This window comes from Cebus imitator, unplaced genomic scaffold (assembly GCF_001604975.1).
Source record: "Cebus imitator isolate Cc_AM_T3 unplaced genomic scaffold, Cebus_imitator-1.0 Scaffold311, whole genome shotgun sequence".
Taxonomy (NCBI): domain Eukaryota; kingdom Metazoa; phylum Chordata; class Mammalia; order Primates; family Cebidae; genus Cebus; species Cebus imitator.
The window spans coordinates 3,984,321-4,009,579 of record NW_016107626.1 but is presented as its reverse complement, the minus strand read 5'-3'; the positions used below and the strand labels follow the sequence as shown (position 1 = coordinate 4,009,579).

Genomic DNA, 25,259 nt, shown 5'->3' with positions numbered 1-25,259 from the left:
AAAGTTTGATTGGGTTAATATACCTTAATAATAAGGTAAACCAACTTTTTTTTCCAAAATGAAGATACTTTAATGTGTTTGATACAAAGATAACACACATACAGAAAAGTTAAACATTATGTAAAAATAGGAAGTAAAAACACCAGAAAGGGCACTGTCCAGAAAAGCCCCGCAGTACAGCTGTTTGCACTAGAGAATGGGGTGTGTTGGAGGCTGTGGCCGCTGCCCTGGCTCTTCACTCAGGCGTCACAGAGCTTTTCTCATGGTTGTGCGTGTGGTGATTCATTGCCCCTCAATTTTGGCCGTAAAGAACTCCCAGCCTGGCACAGTGGCTCACGCCTGTAATCCCAGCACTTTGAGAGATTGAGGTTGGTGGATTACTTGAGATCAGGAGTTTGAGACCAGCCTGGCCAACAGGATGAAACCGCACCTGTAACCAAAAATACAAAAATTAGCTGAGTGTGGTGGCACCTACCTGTAGTCCCAACTGCTTGGGAGGCTGAGGCGGGAGAATCACTTGACCCACGGAGGTGGAGGTTGCAGTGAGATCGGGCCACTGCCTCTAGCCTAGGCGACAGTGAGACCCTGTCTCAAAAAAAAAAAAAAAAGAATTCCCTTAGGCCAGGCATGCCAGTGCACCCCTGTAGTCCTAGCAGTTTGGGAGGTGAGGCCAGAGGCCAGAGAGAGGATCCCTTGAAGCCAGGAGTTCCAGGCTGTAGTGAGCTGTGATTGTGCTACTACTCTCTAGCCTCGGTGACAGAGCAAGACTCTATCCCCACCCTCCCAAAAATGAGTTTCCCTATGTAGATGCTTCTTGATTTTTCAGACTAGTCTGTTAGTTTGTGTTCAGTTTGTCACCTTTGTGAGAAAAAAAAAAAAACACTCGTAAATTTGTGTGTACTTCTAGTTAACTTCATCTGGGTCACAGTGAAGCACTCTCTGCCCTCCTTGAGAACAGTATGTCACCTGCTCTCTTCCCTGTTGCCAAGCCCAAAAGGCGCCGTTAGCAAATATGTCGGAGAAATAGACTCACCTACAAGGGCCTTTTTCTCCAAACCCTCGCCAGCACAGGCTGCGTCACTTTGCTGGATGGCGCCTGCCGTCTGTTGCACACTTGCCAGGCGCTGTGCTGATTTGGCACTTGACATGATGTCGCTTCAGAAAACCTCGTAGGAAGTTGTAAGGTTGTTACTGCCCCCGTTTCGCAGACACGAAAGTGAATCCCTTAGACAGATGCACTGCCTGCTACACTGTGGCCCCCACCTGCTGTTGATGTTTGCAGCTGTGTTCATAGACAGGTTCTCCCTTGAGCCCCCTAAGTCCCCATCTGCTTAACTGAGGGCTTGTCTGGGTGCAGCTGTCAGGGCTGGGAGTCCTGAACCTGCACCGAGGGGAGTGGGCCGTGGAGATGCCAGGTAGATACTGGCCTGGCCTCTTGGGATTTGCTAGGCGGTAACTAAAAGATAATGCTTTTCCTTTCACAACATGTTTGAGTAGTCAGATCCCTTTCTGTTCACTTCTCCCCACCCATGCAGCAGTGATGGGGTCCTGGGAAGTTTCTTCTCATACATGTTTGACTCTCAAATCCATCTGTGCGTGTAAAAACGAATACAGAGAACCCTTTTATGTCAGAACTCCTTTGTCTTCAGCTTACCCCCTAAAACAGAACTAGACTTTGGCCTCTCAGTCCCAGGGGAAGAAAGGAAGATTGCAGCTGAAATACAAAGTTAACTCTTGACTTGAGTTTACAAGGTCCCCAAGCAGTAATTTTGTCCCTTGGGCTGTGACTTTTATAAGTTGGAATTCCAGGCTGGGTGTGGGGGCTGATGCCTGTGTAATCCTAGCCCTTTGGGAGGCTGAGGCGTGGTTGATAACTGGAGCCCAGGAGTTGGAGACCAAACCAGGCAACATGGCAAAATGCTGTTTTTGCAACCAAAAAAAATTAGCCGGGCGTGGTAGTGCATGCCTATAATCCCAGCCACTCAGGAGGCTGGAGTAGGGGGACAGCCTGAGCCCAGGGAGATGGAGACTGCTGTAAGCCATGATCAGTTGCTCCACTGAACTCACGCCTGGGCGACAGAGAGAGACCCTGTCTCAAAAAAAAAAATTAGCTGCAGCTCCAAGTTGAGAAGCAAATTTTTGGGAGGGAAGGGTTTTTAAAGAACCACCACCATTTTCTCCACCTGAACGTAGGTGGCAGTCACTGCCTTGTCTGTAATCACATGAAACTGAATGAGAATAGACAGGGGGTGTCTGGAAAGACAGGATGCTGAAGCAGTACCTGTCACTGCCTGTATGGTTCTGGCTGAACCAGAATGGCCTTGGAGTTGTTCTTGCCAGGCAACTCCCTAAGGGGAGCATGTAATCCCAGCACTTTGGGAGGGTAAGGTGGGAGGATCACCTGAGGCCAGGAGTTCAAGACCATCCTGACCAACATAGAGAAACCCCGTCTGTATTAAAAACAAAAATTAGCTGGGTGTCACCACGCCTGTAATCCCAGCACTGGAGAGGCTGAAGCAGGAGAATCCCTTGAACCCAGGAGGCGGAGGTTGCAGTGAGCAGAGACAGTGCCACTCCCCTCCAGCCTGGGGGACAGTGCAGCTCCATCTCAAAAAAAAAAAAAAAAAAAAAAAGATTGTAAACCATTATATATTAACATAAATAACATTCTGTGGAACCTGCTCTCAAAGACCAAAACAATCTAATGAGAAAGATGGCATTGTTTTGTTTTTGCAAATCTCTTTGGCTTAACTGACAGCTGCCAGATTCACATATCTCCTTCCGAATTCAAACTTAGTATCATCTTCATTCAGTGCCTGTAATGCTGTAGCATATACTCAGAGTGGCTGTGGAAACAGCACAGAATGTTAGTGTTTGTGCGGACTGCTTTGATCCTGGGGGCCTCCCAAAAGGACCCCAGGACCACCCTTTGAGAACCACTGCTCTAAGAGTTGTGAAATAGTTGGTTCTAAACACTTGGAGAAATTGATCGCTTTTGGGAAGGTAAGCTGCGTCTTGGAACGGTTTTTAGTGGCACGGCCATGTGCTTGCCACTTGGGGAAAGTGTGGAATCAGTCTGATTTGCTGTCACCGGTAAAGCTGTTCCAGTGGACACCTCTCTCAGAGTGCCCTACAGAGCCCTTTGCTGAATACTTAGCAGCAACTCTTGCTGCAGTGAAAATCGGTGATTGTCGGGGGAGGCAAGAGTAGGCTGTGTTTGGGGCCGTGGAATTATGCAGTCTCTAAGGGTGTGGACTGAGGAGAACATAATCGGACAGTGATTGACAGAGGGGAAGCAGCCCCCATAGGACTCTGCAGGGGTGACCTGGCCTTTTCACGAAGGGCTGTCCTCCTGCAGTGCACCGCACCTCTCATGGTCCCCGGGGAGCTCACACTGCCACATGTGGCAGGAGGTGGAATTCTTCATGGGGACAAGAACCTGTGCATTGTGGTCCTCACCGAGACCCAAGTGGTAACCTTGTATATTAAGAGTAACAGGAATCCTGGTGTATACAATTGGGGCCGTCTCTTAGTGTTTGAAACCATTTTTTCTTTTTTTACTGAGAGACAAGGGGAGCCCATCAAAGGTAGCAATTTAGGAGATTTTATGTCCAACCATTAAATAGAGAACAATAAACCTCACTTCTTCTCCTGAGTAAATGAATGTGACTGTTTCTGGTTCCTGGCTTCCATTTGGAGAGCTGAAATTTCCCATCTGAGTTTCCCACCAAGGCCACAAGCCTGTGATTTGCACTAGCAGTTGGATAGAGTTTATGGCAGGACTGTTGCAAGCTTACACCGGGGAGCTTGGCGGCCTGGCTGCAGCCAGGAATGGCCAAGGCTTTAGTCCTCAGCAGGTTTTTCAGTAACAAGTTTTGCTTTTTGTCTCTGCATACCTATAAAACACAAATACCTAAGAAACCTTAAAACAGCAATAGGTTGTTTCTGGATTTTTCTATTTTTTTGCTTGTGAGAAACTTATTGTGTTTGCGGTATCCTCGCTTCATCACAATATTTATTTATTTATTTATTTACTTTTGGAGAGAGAGGGTTTCTGCTCTTGTTGCCCAGGCTGGAGTGCAGTGGCACAGTCTCAGCGTACTGCAACCTCAGCCTCATGGGTTTAAGCGAGTCTCTTGCCTCGGCCTCCCAAGTAGCTGGGATTACAGGCACCGCCACCACACCTGGCTAATTTTTGTGTTTTTAGTAGAAATGGGGTTTCACCGTGTTGGCCAGGCACGGTGCTTCACACCTGTGATCCCAGCATTTTGGGAGGCCAAGGCGGGCAGATCACGAGATTAGGAGATCAAGGTCATCCTGGCCAAGGTGGTGAAACTCCATCTCTACTAAAAGTACAAAAATGATCTGGGTGTGGTAGCACATGCTTGTAGTCCCAGCTGCTTGGAAGACTGAGGCAGGAAAATTGAGCCCAGGAGGTAGAGGTTGCAGTGAGCCGAGATCATACACTCCACCCTGGCGACAGAGTGGGACTTCGTCTCAAAAAAAATAAATGATGGCAGTGTTACTTGGTAAGCAGCAAAACTTTGAATTTGCCATCTGAAGGATTTAAGTATAATCTGTGCAATTGAGTCGGATTCTGTGCAGATACTAAAATAAATGAAAGTTGGGTTTCTTAGTTTGCTTGTGGGCCCCCTTCTCTCTGTCCCTGTTTGGGACACAGTGCTTCCTGCTACGAGCAGGTGGGGTTCTGAGTGGGCCGTCGTGGGCATACACGGCTGCTGCTGGTGACTGGAGATCAGCTACTGAGAAGTTAGTCTCCAGTTTCTGTAACTAAAAATCTTTAGGTGGGGGCGGGGCTGCTGCATAAACAGCTGCTCCTGGTGGCTGGAGAACGGGTTGTATTTGGGGATGTCATCTGAAGTTTCTAGGCATGTTCTCCTAGTGGCATCCCGTTCATGAAAGTTGAGCGATGAATGAGTGATCTTTTCTTCATTCGTGGTGAAGAACTCTTAGCTAGCATCTTCTCAGTTCCTTTTCACCTGTGCAACAAACGGATTGATGAGCTAGAAGACCCTGAATAGGCAAAATATTAAAAAATGTAAACTTTGGCCTACCCTGTCAGAATTAACAAAAATAGTGAAGTTTAGAATAGCGAGGCTTTATTGTAGCATTATAATTTCTGAAAGGCAGATTAAAATTGTTAGTTTTGAATATTGTTTCACGGGATCGGGAGGTTTGAAGAAAGAGAATGTTTTGCCACCAGGAGAGGTGAAATGTGCATTTGTGTGTTATCTTTCTGCTTAGAAGTCAGAGCTCCTTTCTTGGAGGTGCCATGTTATGAAAATAGAAACTTAACTATGGTCATACGCCAAATTTTAAACTGTCTTTGAGATTAGTTACTGAGAAATTAGTCTCCAGTTTTGGGAACTAAAAATCTTTAGGTGGGGGCTGGGCACCGTGGCTCACACCTGTGGTGTACCAGCTACTCGGGAGGCTGAGGCAGAAGGATCATTTGACCTTATGAGGTGGAGGCTGCAGTGAGCCCTGATGATGCAGCTGCACCCCAACCTGGACGTGGGCACACTTGAGTTACTTACGTCCAGCAGGTTTTAGAGTAGTAAAAGTTGAGCATATGGATTTGCAGTGGTTGCAAACCCATGCGTTTATAATAGTTGTAGTTGGGCTTTTTAAAGTAACACATAGCTAACCTTTTGAAAGGATATTTTTATTTGGTTTTTAAGAAATTTCACTTCTGGCTGCTTACTGTTTTGATGGGTTGAGGATCTGAGGGAAGATTGACAGGTGGTTATAGAATACTTCTGGAAGGAAGGAAATGTTGAGTCTCTCCTGATGTCTGAAGCATAGGTCTGTATTATTGCTCTGCACATATCCCATGTGCTCTTAAACTGGTAGAAATGGCAAGTTGCCACAGTTCTCTGTGTTCCATAGACCCATAGGGGGTGGTCCTTGAGGCGCTTTCTGGGGCTGAGGTAAAAACTGTTTCTGCAGTAATAATAGTCTAATAGTACGGGCCTTTTCTGTTGAGTTTGACATTTGTGCCGGTGGCACAGGGCAGATTGGAGCCCCCCCCACCTCCCAGCACCACGCATGAGCACTGTCTGTTTAGAATATGCTGATTTTCCCAAAGAATGTCCCTGGTGATGCAGTAAATATTAATTTTATTCATTCTTAACCCCCAAACATACGTCTTTACTTTCCCTGTGATTAAATGTCAAGTTACATATAAAAAGCTTCTGCTGTGTCCACTCATGGGTGCTGTCTCCATGTACAGCCCTAGGGGTCTGAGCTGGGAGCTGAGTGGTCTTTGGGAACGCTGACTGTCCCTGACAGAACAACAGACGGAGGACAGTTTTCAGACTCAGCATGTGGCAGGCATTTTGTGCAAAGCGAATGATATCTCAGAGAACGAAGAATGTTTGTTGCTAAGGATAAAATTTGAGCTTTGGGGTGAAAATTGGAATTTTGGAAAACTTGTATCAGTGAGCCTTGATTGTGCCACTGCACCCCAGCCTGGGTAACAGAAAAAAAAATGTGGTTGTTTTATGCTGTCTGATGAGATGTGTGGACATTGAGAATCTCTGTCTGAAACTTGGACTCATGTCATCCAGGTGACCAGCCATGCACACAGGTTCAGAGTGCCAGGATGTGTTCAGAGTGCAGCACAGCAGTCGGTTTTAATGGAAGAAAGTGAGAAGTTCATTGACAAAGGCTTCAAATTCTGTTTTCAGCTAACTTTAATGAAACTGCTGCTTGGCGAGAATTGGTGTAGTGAGCATCCGCAGTTATGTGAAGATGGTTACAGTACTCCCATTTTTAATGACCTGTCTGTGTGAGGCAGGATTTTTATGCTGTGTTTGAGCTGAAACACTCTGGGAGCAGGTTGAACTCAGGAGACAGGAACATGGAGCTGTCTTCTGTGTTAAGCCGGAGATCTGCAGAAAGGGACAGCAGGGCCGCGCTCTGCCTTCATTTTTGTTTGTTTTAGAAATAACTTTTTTTCATTAAAGATACTGTTAATGTATTAATTTATTTTTAATACATATTTAGAATTTGAAAATAGCAATATATTCCACATAAAGAAAAGCTCTTTGGTTTTCTCAACTTTTAAGAGTAAGGGTGTCTTGATCAAAAGGTTAGAGAGCAGCTGTTGAAGAATTTGGAAGTCTGTGCATGCTAGGCTTGAATCATTGATTGCTCTTCAGCTCCCTTCTAATTAATAGGAAGTGAAGCAGTTTTCGGCTGAGAAAAAGAAGATAATATCAATTCAGTGCATTCTGTTTTCACCCAGTTTCAAGGATGCCTGCATTTTTCCCTCTGGGGAAAGGTTGTGACTGACACGATATGGCTGCATTTTCATGAGCACGTTCCCCCTGCAGTGCTGCGCCGTATGCAGAGTTACACACTAATTCTACACACAAAAAAGTTGTTTAGAAACTTAAAACAGTTTTTTTTGCTTGGGCCTTGATATTCTTATGTTTTTATTTTATAAGCTGACTAAAATGTAGTACATTTTCTGTGTTGAAGACATTGTAAAGTCAGTTTTGTAAATACACAGTGCTCTGATCTTTTCTGAAGGTGTGTCCTTCATCGCATTCTGCTTCACAGAAATAACTTCATTTTTCTGATTACTCAGAATTCAAATCTAGTAGCATGATTACTTTGCGGGTTAACATAAATTGAATTTTCATTCCTAAGAACATCTTAATTTCTTTGCTTTTATAAATATTTGGTGTTGCTGGGCATAGTGGCTCGTGCCTGTAATCTCAGCAACTCTGGAGGCTGAGGCAGGAGGATTGCTTGAAGCTAAGAGTTCAACATGAGCCTGGACAGCGTAGCGAGGCCCTGTCTCTAAAAGAAATGTTTTAAAAAATTAGCTGTGCATAGTGGCGCACATCTGTAGCTGCAGTTGCTCGTAAGGCTGAGACAGGAGGATCACTTGAGCCCAGGAGTTTGAGACTGTAGTGAGCCATGATCGGGCCATTGCATTCCAGACTGGGCAACAAAGCAAGACACCAACTCTTTGAAAAGGAAAATAAATTAAATGCTCGGTGTTGTGAAATATCAAAGTTTATTTCCAGTGTTTTCTGAGCAGTAGTTTCTGAACTCTTGAAGTAGTCATTTTGCGGCCAGGTTTACCACATTGAAGAGCTGGTGGCTGTGAAGATACCATTGGCTGATCGGAGGGAGTGCTGAAGTCTGAGTGATCCCTGTCTTACTTTTATTTCCTGTAGAGACAGGGTCTCACCATGTTGCCTGGGCTTGTCCCATAGAACTCCTGGGCTCAAGCAGTCCTCTCAAGCAGCTGGGATCACAGATGCAAAGCACTGTGCCCAGCTGTCACTGTCCCTTTAAAAGGAGGGGAGCTGGAATGCTTGTCCCTTTGTTCTGGGGTTGCCAGGGAAACCACAGAGGGAAGGCAGTTGGTCTTGAGGCTGAGGACCAGGTGAGAGCAGGAGCTCAGCTTGGGAAAGGGCTTTGGGGCAAAGGACCTGACTAGAAACCAGACCACTGGGTGTTCTGATGCGCCTGCTTGAAAGAGGATATGGAAGTGTTTTTTAAATACGGTGAGCTGTATCCTGTTGATTTTAGTAAGTCAAAAAGTCTTCTAAAATTTTTCTTGGGTTTTTAATTAAAATAATACAGCCACATTATTAAGAATTTTCAATAATTACATTGTTACATAATTTTTGTTGTTCAGCCTTTTCACTTTTTGTTCTTCTCTGTTTTGTATTGGGTTTTCTTGAATGGGGTCCATCTGAGACGTAAGCTCCAAATGAAGAGAAGCTGATGCCTGGCGACTCCTCTCTGCCCTGGTCTGGCTGTGCCTCTGCCTGCCTCCCTGGGGCAAGCCTGGGACTCCACTCCTTCCTGCACTGCCATGGCCCCTTTCTCTCGGAGGGTGTTGGTGGCATCTGCTGTCCTGAGTAAATGTCCTTGAGGATGCTTATTTTCAACTCCCAAGCTGTCTTTCTGGGTCACATAGTGTAACTCAAATAATAGGTTTCTTGGGAAGTTTGGTGCCTGATTTTAGTTGTTATTGATACTTAATTTTCGTTAAAAATGTAAGATGTTTTCTTATTCTCTTTCAGGAGCTTACTCCATGGGAGCAGCCTCTAGATAATCTGAATTGTTGAAAATACGAAGCCTGTTACTTGTGAACAGTGGCTGACGACAGTGGCGTCGTGAGCCTGGCTGTTTGCTTGGGCCAAGAGCTTTCATCTGCCAGGGTTTTTTTCTTGTATTTAGGATTTCAGGGAAGTGTCAAGCTTTCAGTGTTGGAGCAGGTAAGGTATCAATACTTTTAGTCAGTAGCGACAAAATTTTAACGTAATAAGTCTGCATTTGCTGTTTCTAAAGTGGCATTTGTAAAAAAAACTGATAGAATGTAGTATTTGTGTTTGTTTGAAATACACTCAGCCATTTGTATGACCAGTCTCTATAGCAGCAGATTCTGCATTTGTGGATTCTACCAGCTGCAGATCGAAATATTTGGGGGGTCAAACAATAAATAATAATTGAACGCTTAATAAAAATTGTATAAAACAGTATAGTACAGCAGCTATTTCTATGATGTAATCTAGAGGTGATTTAAATATTTGAGAGGTTTTGCATAGGTCATATACAAATAGCCTTTTCTCTCTTTAATGAGAACTCAGTTTTGTAGAGTTCTTCCCATAGAAAGCTACCAGCTTGGCGGCCCCAGCCCTTTTCAGCTGCGTTGGAGTTTCATGGGCCCCAGAGGCAGAGGGGACACTACAACTTCATGCCTTTCTGGGAAAGCCTGGTGCCAGCCCCTCTAACTACATCTTTAGTAGAAACTCCAAGTGTTACATGAGAATGAGGGCTTGATGACCCTCTTAAAGGTGACTGTCACATTTGCTGCAAATATTTTGGCTGGCACAAGCAGAAAAACTTTGTAAATGTAAAATTTCCCATGAGAATGCATAAACAGTTTTAACTGATGTGGTTTAATCACGGCTCCAGCATATATATTTATAAGCAGCATTCTCTGCTTTGCCCACAACTTTTGAGGTCAGCGTTGTCTCCTGGTTGAGGGCAGTTCCTTGTGTCCTGCCTGGGGTCACCTGGCTGGCGAAGGAAGCCCCCCGTTCTATTTACCCCCGTCTCTAGTGCCCACCTCACACAGCGGCCTGTAGAGTTTGCGCTCTGACTTGGAGTCACTCCTGGCACCCTGATTAGGTTTGGCTGTTTCCTTTAACAGTGGGGTCACTTGAGGTAACCATAGAAGTGATGTGGCCCTTACCTCCAAGGCTTCTGCGTGGTGACATGGGAGCGTGTGGGCCACGTTCACAGCACGGAGGCCACCGCCAGGCAGCATCTTTAGCTGGACCGGAAAGTGAGAAGTAGTGACAGTATTTAGAGGGAAGCAGAAAGAACAACACAGGTTGCAAGTAATTTTCCATTTTGTATACTTTGTAAGACTTCCGTTTTATACCAGTCCCTCCCCTAGGACAGAGCATGACACAGAATCAGTCATCATTAGCATTTAAATGTAACTAAAGCTTGGACAGCTTGGAAGATAATTCTCAAAGTATATACTGTCTTTTTCAGATTATGTCATTTCAACAAGAGTAAGTTTCACAAATAAAATTGATTTTTTTTTTTTTCTTTGAGACAGAGGCTCGCTCCGTCGCCAGGCTGGAGTGCAGTAGAGCGATCTCAGGTCACTGCAACCTCTGACTCCCTGATTCAAGCGATTCTCCTGCCTCAGCCTCCCAAGTAGCTGGGATTACAGGCACGCACCACCACGCCCAGCTAATTTTTTGTATGTTTAGTAGAGATAGGGTTTCACCACGTTGGCCAGGCTGCGCTCAAACTCCTGAGCTGATGATCACCCTCCTTGGCCTCCCAAAGTGCTGGGATTACAGGCGTGAGTCACCACGCCCAGCCCACAAATAAGATTCTTTAGTAATGTATTAGAATGAAAGTGAAAAGGAATACAGAAAAGAAATATACCTTAAAATGATCACCTTGACCGTATTTTCTAACAATATCTCCAAAGCTCAGTGGACTAACATGAGGTTTATTTCCTATCACACAGTCTGTAGGTCAGGAGTCAGGCAGCTCCCTCCCTTGGTGCCCATGAGGGTCATTCACTTGGCAGCAGTGCTGGTGTGGAGGGTTCCAGATAGTTACCGGGTGCCCTTCCTGGCCCCAGCCCCTGGTTGGGGAGCTGAAAGTCAGGGCTCAACTTCTCCATATCCTCTTTTGAGCATGCTAGTGTGCAGCCCATTCTTACAAAGTCCAGAACAGACTTGGGTCCTCTTGCAGGCCGCGCCCATCCTGGCACAGCGTCTCGTTCACTGCGCTTGTGGTCAGTAGCCCATCTGCCTGCGGAAGTGCTGGGGAGCTTGTGCTGCCCCTGAGCTGGGACGTCCTTATACCACTTAACCACTGTGCTGTTCATTATTTTAGATTTGTCGCTACTACCTGTCTCGTGAAGCCTTGGCCTAAGCAGTTAGATGAAGAAATTGTACATTTGATTCGTTCGCTGTATTTTTGTCTAAACGTTAGTTGTTGAACTATATTAAAATCTGAAATCATCTCACGTAGCACACATGAGGAGACATGGTCAGAAGGGCTTGCTTTGTGTGGAGGTCCACTGTCCATAGGAAGCATGTTGTTTATAAAGGGGCATTTAGGGAGGTGGTCTGTGCTGCGCGTGATTGGTGGCTGTGTCGTCCTTTGCTCCGTGGTCGGTTGGTTACCATGTGCATATGCTTTTTTGCTAGATATGGATGACAAAGGTGACCCAAGCAACGAGGAGGCACCTAAGGCCATTAAACCCACCAGCAAAGAGTTCAGGAAGACATGGGGCTTTCGAAGGACCACTATCGCCAAGCGAGAGGGAGCAGGGGACGCGGAGGCTGACCCACTGGAGCCGCCGCCCCCGCAGCAGCAGCTGGGCCTGTCCCTGCGCCGCAGTGGGAGGCAGCCGAAGCGCACCGAGCGCGTGGAGCAGTTCCTGACGATTGCGCGGCGCCGCGGCAGGAGGAACACACCTGTCTCCCTGGAGGATTCTGGTGAGCCCACGTCCTGTCCCGCCACAGATGCCGAGACTGCCTCTGAGGGCAGCGTGGAAAGCGCTTCTGAGATCAGAAGCGGCTCCCAGTCGGCTTCCACAGCTGTGACAGACAAGGCCTCTTCTGAAAAGGCGAAAGGAGGGGATGACGAGGATGACACCTCCGATAGTGACAGCGATGGCCTGACCTTGAAAGAACTTCAGAATCGCCTTCGCAGGAAGCGGGAACAGGAGCCCACCGAGAGGCCCCTGAAAGGGGTCCAGAGTCGCCTGCGGAAGAAGCGTCGGGAGGAGGGCCCCGCAGTGACTGTGGGCCCTGAGGCCGGTGATGCTGTGGAGGACGTCCTGCCCAGTAAGCAGGAGCCCGAGAATGAGGAGGGGGTTGTGTCCCAGGCTGGGAAAGACGACAGAGAGACTAAGTTGGAGGGAAAGGCGGCTCAGGGCATCAAAGATGAGGAGCCTGCGGACACGGGCAGACCGAAGCCGGAATGTGAGGGCTATGACCCCAACGCCCTGTATTGCATTTGCCGCCAGCCCCACAACAACAGGTGGGTCATGTATGGGCACTTTACCTCAGCGGCCACAGGAATCCCAGGGACAAAAACAATTTTCCATTTGTTTTCATTTTAAAGGGTTACAAAGCTGGGCCGGATGAATAATTTGTTAAGTTGGAAAACACGAACAAGTCATTGTCAAAAAAGAAACACGTAGAGTGGCTAAGGACTGCCTAGAGCCACCTCTCCCCTCTGGTAGCCACCAGCCACCATGGCTGTTTCCAGTCAAGTGAGGAGAGAATAGCTCCCCACCCCAGTCACATGAGCCACATCCAGCCAATGGCTCTGTGTAGACAGCACAGAGGAGAATGGGTCTGTCACTCGGGGGGTCTGTCTGTCTGAGACCGCATCTTTAGATTGCTCCTTGGGAGACTTGGCAGAGGGCTCTGTGAAGACTGCAGCTGGCCTAGTACAGACGTTGGGGCAGCTCAGCCTCTGCCAGGACTGGGCGTCAGGTGGTGCAGGGCAGCCTGTTGGCTTGCTGCTGGGTTAAAGGCATTGTAATCGCAGTCATGCTGAGGTATCTGTAGTGGAATGCCCTACAGTTCACTCCTAAAATGCCCCTTTCTTTAAAAAAGGGGAAGCAAGTTTGGTTGAATGTTAAAATCAAGGGAAAGGAATGTGGACATTCTTATTCTCTACTTTTCTGTATAGTTGCATTTCTTCATAATGATAAAACCAGTCGACTTACTAATGTGTTGAAAAGTCAGTGCTTGTCATTCACTCCCTGTTGCTAATACCGTTATTTTATCATTTCAGGTTTATGATCTGCTGTGACCGATGTGAAGAATGGTTTCATGGCGATTGTGTGGGCATTTCTGAGGGTCGAGGGAGGCTTTTGGAAAGGAATGGGGAAGATTATATCTGCCCAAACTGCACCATTCTGCAAGTACAGGATGAGACGAATTCGGAAACCACAGATCAGCAGGAAACTAAATTCAGACCTGGAGATGCTGATGGCACAGATTGTACAAGTATAGGGACGATAGAGCAGAAGTGTGGCGAAGACCAGGGGATAAAGGGTAGAATTGAGAAAGCTGCAAACCCAAGCGGCAAGAAGAAACTCAAGATCTTCCAGCCTGTAAGTGTCTGTCCACTGAGACAAGCATTCAGGGTTTTAGTTTTGCTCTTGATGGGAATTCCTCCCAGGATGGCACTGCGCCCTTGCGGGGCTGTGCGTCTCCCAGGTTCCTGCCTTACTCCATCGGGGTGAGGCCTTTCTATTTTTATGCGTACCCTGCCTGCCTCCTCTACTGTTCATGACTTGATTTTGAAAATGAGCCCATCTTTGAGGATTTGGACGTTGCTCACATGTTCTGTGCTTACTAGCGGAACTCTTTGAGCGCCGGGAGTGGCGGTGCTCCTGTGTCACCTGCAGTCTCCAGCTGCCTCGTGGTTCTGCTGCTGGTTCCTTGGGGTGCTTGTGTTGAGAGTGTGGTTTCTCTGTCTTGCAGTTGCGTTGACCTAATTGTCCCCTCCCCCTGATTTTTATCACATTTCCCACATGCTGTTGGTTTCTGCTGCTGTCTCCTGTTCGGAGTCTCCATTCCAGTCCCCACGGGGTGTATGTGACTTGGTGTGTTTTCACTCTGCACCTTCCTGGGTCCCAGGCCTGCCCTCACCCTGTGTCTAGAAGCTGCCTGCCCTCTGGCAGGTATTAGAGATTGCTGTGTCTAGAAGCATCTCTGCCTTGCACTCTTGCACTGTGTCTTGCACTGTGTTACCTGCAGCATGAGGATGTTTGACAGCTGGGCCGTGCACGTGGGGACGTGCCCGGGAGACATTGAGGGGCTGCAGGCACGTGCTCCACATGGTCCACGGTCCACATTTAGCTATTCAGAGATTAATGGAAATGTGATTTAATGAGAATATAGTCATCAATTTTATGTCTTTATTTTTAAAATTCATTTACTTTGGTTTTTTTTTTTTTGCAGTTGGGGCTTTGCTTTGTTGCCCAGGCTGGAGTTCAGTGGCGCAGTCTTGGCTCACCACAGCCTCCATCTCCTGGGCTTGAGCGAGCCTCCCGAGTAGCTGGGACTGCAAGCACGCACCACCATGCCTGGCAGTTTTTTATTATCCATGTGCTTGACATAACCCTACACAAACCTAAATTGTATTCTAAGTAAAACTTAAATTCTGGGGAGGAAAACCGATTATTTAATTTGAGAAATGAAGTTTTGCTTAATTATGTGTGAGGTGCGTGTTTGTGTGTGCCGGCCTGATCGCTGAGACAGACTTCGTAAACAGCAGCCGCGCTGCTTGCGGCGCATGAGTTTCCTCTGGCTGCACGATGAGTTACCACAGTCCTGGCTGGAAGGAGCACACGTTTATGCCTCCATTTCTGTGGGAAGCCTGGGCCTGCTGCGCGGGCCTCACAAGACTATAGTCACCGTGCAGCCGGGGCTGTGGTCTCAAGAGAGGCTTGGCGGGGGATTCCCTTCCAGAAACTGTCACACTTTTTTTTACTGTATAAGTGTGTTCGGCTGGGTGCTGTGGCTCACACCTGTAATCCCAGCACTTTGAGAAGGCAAGGCGGGAGGATCACTTGAGGCCAAGAGTTCAAGACCAGCCTGGGCAACATAATGAACCCTCTATCTCTACAAAAAGTAATTAGCTAGGTGTGATGGTACGTGCCTGTACTCCCAGTTACTAGGGAGGCTGAGGTGGGAGGATCACTTGAACCCAGGACATCAAGGCTGCAGTGAGCTATGCTTGTGCCACTGCCCCCTGGCCTGGGCAACAGAGCAAGACCTGTCTCAGACAAAAAAAAAAAGGTGTGTCTCATGCAGTCTGGGGGGCATACTTATGCAAAAAAAGTGTTCATTGTTTATCAGACATTCAGATTGCATTGGCATCCTGTGTTTTACTGGGCAGCCTTGCCCTCGGATCCTCGCCACAGGAAACCCTCTCAAAACAGGGCAGCTTACCTCAAGACCACCTAGGAAGCCTAGGAAGTCTTCTCTCTTCAAGAAGACCCAGTCCTCCTTCTTCTTTTTTTTTTTTTTTTGGACGGAGTTTTGCTCTTGTTACCCAGGCTGGAGTGCAATGGCGCGATCTCGGCTCACTGCAACTTCCGCCTCCTGGGTTCAGGCAATTCTCCTGCCTCAGCCTCCCGAGTAGCTGGGATTACAGGCACGCGCCACCATGCCCAGCTAATTTTTTGTATTTTTAGTAGAGACAGCGTTTCACAGTGTTGACCAGGATGGTCTCGATCTCTTGACCTCGTGATCCACCCGCCTCGGCCTCCCAAAGTGCTGGGATTGCAGGCTTGAGCCACCGCGCCCGGCCCCAGTCCTTCTTTTAAGGGTTTTTATCTGATTTAAGTTGGACCCATTTGACTTGCAGTCATCCCAGTTAGGGCCTTAATTACATCTGCAAAATGCATGTGTGTCCTCTAGTGGGGCCTCATTGTGGATGTGAGGTCCCATGGGTCCAGTGTGGGGCGGCGGCCGCAGGGCATGAAGGGCAGTGACAACGTGAACGCCTTACCTGGTGCAAGGGGATTCTCATAGCTGGAATACACAAAATAAATGTTTGTTCATATTAAAAATACTGTTAGTATCTTATTTTAAAACGGTGGCCATGCTACTATAAATGGTGATTTTACAAAACACTTAACTGCTAAAAATTGGCAAGTACATTATTTGAAGTCATCTGTTCTATTCTGCAGGTGATAGAGGCGCCTGGTGCCTCGAAATGTATCGGCCCCGGGTGCTGTCACGTGGCGCAGCCAGACTCTGTGTACTGCAGTAATGACTGTATCCTCAAACACGCCGCGGCCACAATGAAGTTCCTTAGCTCAGGTAAAGATCAGAAGCCGAAACCTAAAGAAAAGATGAAGATGAAGGCAGAAAAGCCCAGTCTCCTGAAATGTAGCGTTCAGGTGAGTTGACCAAGACCAGCCATACAAGCAGTGGACGCACAGGCGTGCAGGAGGATTTGTCTCAGACCCTCTGGTTTCTAGAACGTGGGGGTGGCAGGTGTGGGTGGAGCACAAGTGACGTTGCCTTCCCACCAGTTTTCCTTTCTCTGCCCGTTAGCTGAGGGGCTCATTAATGTAAGTGCAGTAAAGCAGATGCTGACAAGGGCACTGCACGGGGCGTAAGACTTGAGGACAAACCCTGCTGTCTTGTAAGAAGAGTTTGTAACCACCCGTTGGAGTTTGTAAAACGTAGACTCAGGCTGGCAGGAGTGGGAGGTGGGTTCTGGGCAGGGCTGTGTGCGTTATTGAAGACCCAGCTCAGAATTGTCTCATGTTTGTACTGCATGGGACTTGGAAAGAATCCAGGGTGCTTAGAAATCATCACCTCTTGTCTTAGACTTCAAGGCCCCTTCCAGGTCTCAGGTGGCCGTGGCTTGTCACTGCCCCTGTTATGTTTGTGACCAGCAAAGGATAACTAGCACTGTTTGGGGAGTTGTCTTGATTGTTTTCAAATGATTACCCTTTGGATGACTTAGTTTTTAAGGCTGGTCCCTTTGAACCCTTGGCATTGGGCACAGCCCGTGCACAGGCCGTTCCTCTCGTTTGGCCTGGTTTGCCACCCTCCAGTGGCTGCTGCTCCTGTCATCTTAGCAATCTGGCACTTACTCAGGGTCGCAGGTGACTCCGTGCCAGGTGCCCCTCGTGTAGCTCAGGTGGTTGAAGTCCTCAGTTTTGCAGAGGGGCACTGTGGGCCCCCTGGGTCCATCCACAAGTGTGTTGAGCTGCTGCCAGGCAGGCGCAGGGTGGGTGCAGGGGCTTGATGGCCCCAAGAAGACACTGGGTCCCTACCTTCATCACTCAGTGAAATGAAGTGCAGGTGTCATTTCTTACCTTCTTAATGATTTGGGGTTTTAATGATTATCCAGGCAGGCATTAAAATCTCTTCTGTGCACAAGCGACCAGCTCCAGAAAAAAAAGAGAGCACCGTGAAGAAGGCAGTGGTGGCCCCCGCTCGGAGCGAGGCACTTGGGAAAGAAGCAGCTTGTGAAAGCAGCACGCCGTCGTGGGCGAGCGATCACAATTACAATGCAGTCAAGCCAGAAAAGACTGCCGCTCCCTCGCCATCACTGTTGTATAAATGTATGTATCACCTAGGGGTTGGCCTCCTGGACCCCTCCCGTTCTTTCTGGATAGCCATCCCCTGGGCCTGCCCAGGCCTGGGAGTTGCAGCTGTGTGTTAAGCTGATCACAGACACCGGCTGCACCATCAGCGGGAAGCAGAGCCCAGGTCCAGGATGCCTTCTGCTGCCCTGTGTCCACCCTGGTCTGTTGAGACTTCCTGTCACTGTTTACCAAAGCTGTACAAACCCCACTGGTGAACATTTCACCTTAATGATTGATTGTTTAATCTCTGTTTTCACTGTCAGGCTCTGGTAAGTATTCGTATTGTCTTCATCCAAGTCTGATTGCATAGCCACACTGCCCGGCACTCAATGTTCATCCTGTCCCACCTCAGCTGTTTGATGACAGCCCTGTGTACACTGCAGTTTCCACATTATCCACGTTCAGCACATGAAAGCATCACTTCTTTATGTTGTGGGAATCTGCAAGTTAGTGTCGCGTCTGATGCTCAACTTACCTATGATTTTCAGATGTTACGTTTATTTTTGACTAGGCAGATGGGGGATTTTTTTTTTAATGTCCGATTTACATGCTACACACCCGCATAAACACACATTCGAACTCTGAAGGCCACGCGCTCCTGCTTCGTAGTCCTCACGGTAAGTGAGTTCACACCTAGAACACCGTCCTGACCTCAGGACGCGTGGCTTGGACTTGGTATTCTACATGTGACTGGCTTTCTTACCTTCCTCTCTTGAATGTTTAGACTGTTAAGATCATACCCTGCTCCAAATTTCAAATTTCTGAAATGAAGATATTTCAAACAGATCTTTGAAACCTCAGATTCTGTGATGCAACATGAATGTTTCCTTGTTTCTCAGTTTTCTGCTATAAAACTGTTTTCAATTTAGTCTTTAATACCTTCTGTCTATTGTGCATTTTGTGCTTTTTTCAGAAAGCACCAAAAGGTTAAATAGCCACCAATTCAAAGATGATGAAGGAGTGCTGAGTGCTGCGTTTTCCCTGTGATCAGACCTGTGGCAGGTTCCCTACGGGGGAGGTGCTTACTGCAGCAGACACATCTGTGCTGTGCTAGATCTGGTGTGGTTTACAAAATATATGGTTTTTTTTTGTTTTTGTTTTTGAGACAGTCTTACTTTGTTGCCTAGGCTGGAGCGCAGTGGCATGATCTCGGCTCACCGCAACCTCCACCTCCAGGTTCAAACGATTCTCCTGCCTCAGCCTCCCAAGTAGCTGGGATTACAGGCCCCTTGCCACCATTCCTGGCTAAGTTTTGTATTTGTAGTGGAGACAGGGTTTCACCATGTTGGCCAGGCTGGTCTCGAACTCCTGGCCTCATGTGATCCACCCGCCTTGGCCTCCCAAAGTGCTGGAATTGCAGACATGAGCCCCACTGTGCCTGGCCAAAAATATGCAGTTCTTGAGTTTGAGTAGTGTAGTAAAAGAAAATTAGGTCATTCATTTTGATCATGTAAACAGCCTATACCTAAGAAATTGAGCTGCAGATAAATTGAACCATGTAATTTTCATGAACCTTGAGACGCCTTACGTTGTTTTGAGCTGAGAATTTTATGCTAGCAAATAATGTCTCCAGTGTTCATCAGACTCTAGTACCTCTCCAGTAGAGCAATTCTACAGAGCTAATGGACTTAAAGTAAGTGTCACCCACCTTGTGAATGCAGAGGGAGGGGTTTTTCATGCTGTGCTGAAATTTAGCCCTGCGTTGGTTATAGGCACATAACAATCAAGAAAAGAAAAACTGGGGTTAATAACCTCAGTTCACATAAGAGGGTGATAATTTCAGTTTGGTTAATTTCCATCTGTGTCAACCAAAATTGAAAAGCTGCCGGGGAAACTCCACACGTGGAGTTGCAGAAGCCAATGTACATTGCTGTACATTTCGGGGAGGGAGCATTGGTGGGAAGATGGGGAAATGAGGGGCTCATCCCTGGGTTATTGCTTCCTGCCTGCCTCCTTCACTGTGAGCAGGGCAAGTTCGACAAGGAGGCTGGAGCTTTGCCCGTAGCTGGGTCCTCTGACCTGCTCTCCCTGTTCCCTTCTCTGCTACACATCAGTTGCTCTGGAAGCTGATTTGCCCCAGGGGCAGGAAGTGGGGGAAGTTAATGCCTGTTAGCCTTCCCAGCACATCACCTCAAGTTAAAATTGGTAGGTTTCCAGAATTTATACAGGACGTGAATGGGAGACGCACTTTTGAGCTGGTAGCTTCTGTTTTGTTATCCCAGAAAGGTCATCTTCCCAAAAAGTGGTTGATGGGAGCAGAGTTAAGGGGCGTTGGTAAGAGCAGCTACCATGTCTCTGCCTCCCCACTAAACACTTTTGCGGGCTCAACAGCTTGCCACTGCTTTATGTCTTTGAGGCCCACACTCTGCCTCCCTGGCTGGCAACGGAGCCCTCCTTTCCTATAGGGGGTGAGATTGGAAGTGAGGCTGGTGTGGGTCTGTCCTGTGAGTCGCTGCACGCTTGCCTCACCATGCCTGCCGTCAGAAGACCCACGGGGTAGAGCTGCCACTGCTGCTCCCCAGGGTGCACCTGGCCCCTTCCTGTCCTTCCTGTGGCACTCGGTTGCCCTGGAGCGTCCTGCGCACAGATGCTCTGCCACTGGTGAGGTGTCAGTAGGTGCTTCACAGCCTCACCTATTCCTCCCATTTGTTTTTAAAAATTGTTTCTTATGTATACAATTTCTTTAGCTTATGGAAACATTTGGCACATACTTCTCGAGGATCATGAGGTTTGTGTTTTTATAAATTGTTCTTCCTTTTTTCTCTTTATTCCCACTGTTAGTTCACCTCCCATTATTGTCCAGGCATGAGGTCAGTTGGAAACTTGTTTCTTAGGTATACCTGACTGACTAGACTTTTGCAGTGGAATTCTGGCATTTATAGGTGCAATTCCCAGTGTTTTGGACTCCCTAAATGGCTCATAAAGTGACTTAAACACTGAGGATCTGAACAGATTTTGACTGGAAAGCAGATTCTACAGTTCATCTAGCCGTTGGAATTAAAGTGGAAAACCTTGCCAGTTTGTAAACCCAAATCCAGACGCTGTGTTAAGCATGGCGCCAGGTGGAAGCACTGCCTCTTGTTCCCACGTGCTGCCACAGAGAAGGCCCTGGTGGCATGAGAGGGATGGAGAACACCGTTCACAAGGAGAACTCATGATGTGGGCTCCAGAAGCACGTTTCACTGAAATCCTCAGAGGATCCAGTTTCAGTTTTCAATAATAAAAAATACATGGGTGGGGCGGCTGGGCTCTAGAACCTAAGAGTGTTTTGCAGGAATTTAAAGCCGGGAGAGGAGGTTTCTGTCAGCAGTCGCTTGAGCTCTTTTGATGTGTCCCCTCCAGAGTTGTCAGCAGCAGTAAAATGAGGCTGGGAGTCATGAGACTCCGCATCTTCACCAATGTCGTCCTCCCACTTAGAGGGAAAGTCAGAATTTGTACAAAAAGGGTATAGCTTGATAGCTGCTTTATGTACCCACATAAGTGGACGTTTCTTGGTTGTCAATAATGACATTCTTTTGGCATTTTTAAGTGTTTTACTTTTTATTAACTTAAAAAAGCATGCCATTGAGAAAGGGACATGAGGGAAAGGTTCCACATCTCCATAACCCTGAGCCTGCGTGGTGAAGCCCCGAGCCAGCTCCTTCCTGTGGTGCCCTCCATCCGTCCCTCGACTGCCCACTTTGTGCTATGCTTCCGCCACTTGCGGGGAGGCGGGGCGCAGGGATCGAAGTTTCCAGCAGGATCGGTCCCACCGAATTCACCACCTCTTCAGTCACCTTCATAGAACCTTTTGAAGCTATGGATCTGCTGTAATAGTTAAAGATTAATACTCAGGAAAGCCCCTCTGGCATCGGTGTCACAAGTGCAGAGGTCACCTCTGAAGATGCCTGCTACAGTTCCTCCACTGTGGTACACAAGTTTAAGGTAGATTTGTATAAACTTGTAAAATAATCCTGAGGGTTTTTTTTCTTATTAACGCATCAACATACACATAGTTATGTTCTTAGCTTCTAAAATTTAGAGAAGTAACTTAGAAGATGGACAAGAATTATTGCTACTTATTAAATGAAGGTTGTGGCAACTTTGATTTGCTGCAAACCTGGAAGAGTTCGGCAAGAAGAATGTCAGGTAACTGACTGCATACTCCTCAGCCGTGCCTCTCACAGTACTGTCAGCTGGGGGCTTTCATACTTAAATGTGGCCCTTTGGGACTGGAGGGATTTCAAGGGAGGGTCATGGACTAATTTAACATGCCCCTGACGTCATATTGGTTTCAGTAGTGCACAGTTTAGATGATCAAGATTAAATTACTGGTGTGGGAGATCTCAGAAGAGCAGCGGCTCTGCTCCCAAATGGATTTCACAGCCAGGCACACCGTGCGCAGCTGGGCATGACTGAAATTGCAGTTGAGTGGAACGTCCGTCTCTCCACGTGGCCTTCAGCATGTTTTATTGTTGTGGTTCTCGTTGAAGTCGGCCAGTTCTTTGTATAGTCTCATCCCAACATGAATCAGGTTTTAATTGTTAAAGTGCTACGTGAGGCCAGTAAACCAAGGAAGGGTAATTTGCCTCCAGGTGTAGGCAAATTACTTTTTTTCAAGTTTCTTAAGGAGAATCGCACACCTTTTCAGTAAGATGGAAGGCACTCGTACAGTAGGTATTAGTAAGAAAACTAACCAAGGAAAGCGTTTGAGTATTCCAAAACATGGCAGCCTGGCTGTGGACCCTGTGAGGGCTTCCCGGCTGCAGTGATGATCTCTGAGGAGCACCTGGGAGGTGGTCTGTGCCTGCTTATTTGGGAATTAACCATGGTTTCCCCCAACATGGAAGCAAACCAGTAACTTACTGTACTTACTAAGGCTAATTTATTTGAACACATTTCAGCATGTTGAGAGGAGCAAAGGCAGTACGTTTTCTCTTGCTGCTGTCACCTTGATCATTCACACTAGGGGAAATCTTGATGGTGAAGAAACGGGTAAAGTGGGAAACTGCGTTGTACACACGCCTCACTGAGGGCTGGAGATAGGTCACAAGTGAACAGAATTTCCTTCCACAGATCCCTCACTGTGTCTCGAGTCTATTTCCAGGTGCACGGCATAGAAACGACCCTTAGAGCTGTAGCTGGCAGTGACAGGTAGAATTCAGGACACAGTGGGGTCTGCTGCTGCAGCATTCCTGGACCAGCCAGCCATACCGGGACAGGGCAGGCCAGTTCATTGTCAATGCCTATGCAAGGGCAAGTGGTGGTGTTTTTTTAAGTTGTTTTTATAACCAATTCCTTTCCCTGTGAGGAGCCGTCCAGCAAATAAGGTCCCTAGACGTGGGCCTCTGGACAGGCCAGAACTCTGCAGACTTGGTCTCTTGCCCCATATTTTAATCCCCGTCCTGCAAAAACTTCCACTGGGGCAATTGCACGGGTTCTACACAGGGAGCGGAGGAGCGCCATCCTCCAGTGGGGGCCTGATTTTGTCCTCCCGGTGTCTGCTCATGTCCTGGTGCCACCCAGTGGCCAGCGGCGCTGTAGCACCTAAGCCTGCCTTACTCCTGCTTTGGGGGAAATTGGCCAATTAGAGGGTGCCGCTGATCCATGTGCACAACGACGACCTGCTTCGTTCTACAGTTGGCTGGAACCCACGCCCGGCAGCAACAGCTTCGTCTGGGGCAGTGGCCTGGGCAGGCCCCCAGAATGTGGAAGCTAAAGGAGACCGCTGCAGCCAAGGGGCAGAGAGGTGCTGGGAGAGGCAGGAAAGACATGGAACTTGGGCATCAGTGCTCTGTGGGGTGACCAGGTCACCACCACTGCTGCCCCCAGAGAACCCAGCAGCATGAAGGGGAGGCTTGTACCCTGACAGGCAGTGTTGTTTTCTGCAGTGGGTTTTTTCCCAGGGGGGTTAGAGTTACTGCTTGCCTTTCTCTAAAGTCATACACAACAATAGTTCAAAGTGACTTTGGATGAACTTGCAAATTCAATTTGAACTCTACTAAAAAGTGAGTTTCTGCCACCATTTCAGCAGCAGCTGACCCGAGTTGAGCACCTGCCATGCCGTCCACCTGGAGTGGAATGGGTGTGTGCCGGTCCCCAGAGCAGTTGCTGGATGGAGCATTTCCCTTCAGAGCAGGCGTGGGGCTGGCTTTGTATTGCACGGCACGGCTGCCATTCACTCTCCCGACGCTGCCCAGTTCCCTGCTCTTTGAAGCACAGATGAGGGATGACAAAGCTTCCCCTCAGAAACTAGGGAGCAGTTAATTTTTTAAAATAGTAATGGTTAGTGAAAGCCATCTCCTGCTTTTGAAATAAATTGTGTTCATCTGCTGTCCCACTCCTGGGTAGTGGGTGGTTTTAGTTCAGTGTATTGGGATGCCCTAAAAGTCACCTCACAGCTTGGGTTTTTCCTAAGTGAGGGAGACAAGACTCCAGGTACGCAAGCAGAAATCCTGAGCGTGGCTGTGGCCGTCTCATTCTCACACTTAGATCTGGAGACGTGGAGTTGGTGTTTTTGAAGTTAGCACACAACCCCAGCTCAAAGCAAGGTCAGTGTTAAACATCACTAAAGATCTCTTTCAGGTCACAGCACACAGGTGTCCTGTGTGGTACTTCCAAGGCATTTTGTTAAGGTTCCTGGAAATGCCTTAAGCCAGCTTTTGAGTTCTTTAAATGTGAAACTAAAACACTCCGCAGTTTCTGGTGCACCCACTGAACTGGTTTAAGGTTTCAATTTGAATCATAATAGTTGGCCTCCTGGCAGGTGTCTGTTTGCTGCCTCTAGAGACCAGAGTTTGGTTCCTGGTGCCTGGCTGGTGTCAGTGCCTCCCTGTGTGCCCTGCTGTACCTGTTCATTCCATTCCCACCCCCTTGTTGCTTACCCCAAGAAAAGGGGTCTCTGCTACTTGACCTGCCTAACCTACAGCAAGCAGCCCTGTGGGTTAGATGCAGCAGACCTTGTTGGCTAAGTCTGACAAGTTAAACTGAATCATTAAAAATGATTTTTAATCTCTAAGGTAGTGACTCCTTGGGCATATAAACAATCTGAGAAAACAGTACATGCAGAATTAAAAGAGTTTCCTAGACACAAAAACTATCTGACACCTTTGTTCCTATCCTGTTAAACATTGCCATTGCTTTAATGTGCATTTTAAGATCCAGCACCCACAGGAGTGTTTTGGGGTGCGGTTGTGGGTGAGCGAGGCTGGGGCCTGGCAGTGTTGCCAGGCAACCTGGTCCACATCTGGCAAGGGTTAGGCAGGTGCCGTGAGGCTAGAAAGACTCTAAGATGAAAATACAGGATTCGCCTTTACTTAATCACCGTTAAAATGGTTAGGAAAGAACACATGAAAATCCTCAAAGTTGGGATGAGTATCTGTGAACAGTAACACCTCTTTAGATTCATGTAGTACTGGTGCAAGTTTTGTAAAATTTAAGGAATTTTACTTATCTTGGAAGCTCTGAAGACTTGCAGCCCTGAGGCCGCTGGGGAGGGCTGGCACCCTCTGCCAACGTGGCCAAGGCTGGCAGGGCCAAGCTGGGGCAGGCTGTTGAATCAGGCCTTATTTGTAGAGTCTGGGCTCTTTCCTGAGCTGTCAGACTTACCTCATTT

The 25,259-nt window shown here is 47.6% G+C and overlaps 1 protein-coding gene across 9 annotated transcripts in view; it reads left to right on the top strand.

Annotated features, from left to right (window-relative positions):
* The window catches only part of DIDO1 (death inducer-obliterator 1), a 60,051-nt gene that overhangs the window by 13,969 nt on the left and 20,823 nt on the right, over positions 1-25,259 (top strand). For 4 of the 9 annotated variants that reach the window (XM_017503504.2, XM_037729580.1, XM_017503503.2 and 1 more), the window contains exons 2-6: positions 9,072-9,266; positions 11,736-12,573; positions 13,339-13,660; positions 16,250-16,462; positions 17,428-17,641. In XM_017503504.2, coding sequence (XP_017358993.1) covers positions 11,738-12,573; positions 13,339-13,660; positions 16,250-16,462; positions 17,428-17,641 — 1,585 coding nt within the window. In that variant the 5' untranslated portion in view covers positions 9,072-9,266; positions 11,736-11,737. Of the gene's footprint in view, positions 1-9,071; positions 9,267-11,735; positions 12,574-13,338; positions 13,661-16,249; positions 16,463-17,427; positions 18,537-25,259 lie in introns of those variants that run through there. The other 5 variants (XM_037729583.1, XM_037729582.1, XM_037729579.1 and 2 more) reach the window with 3 other exon arrangements.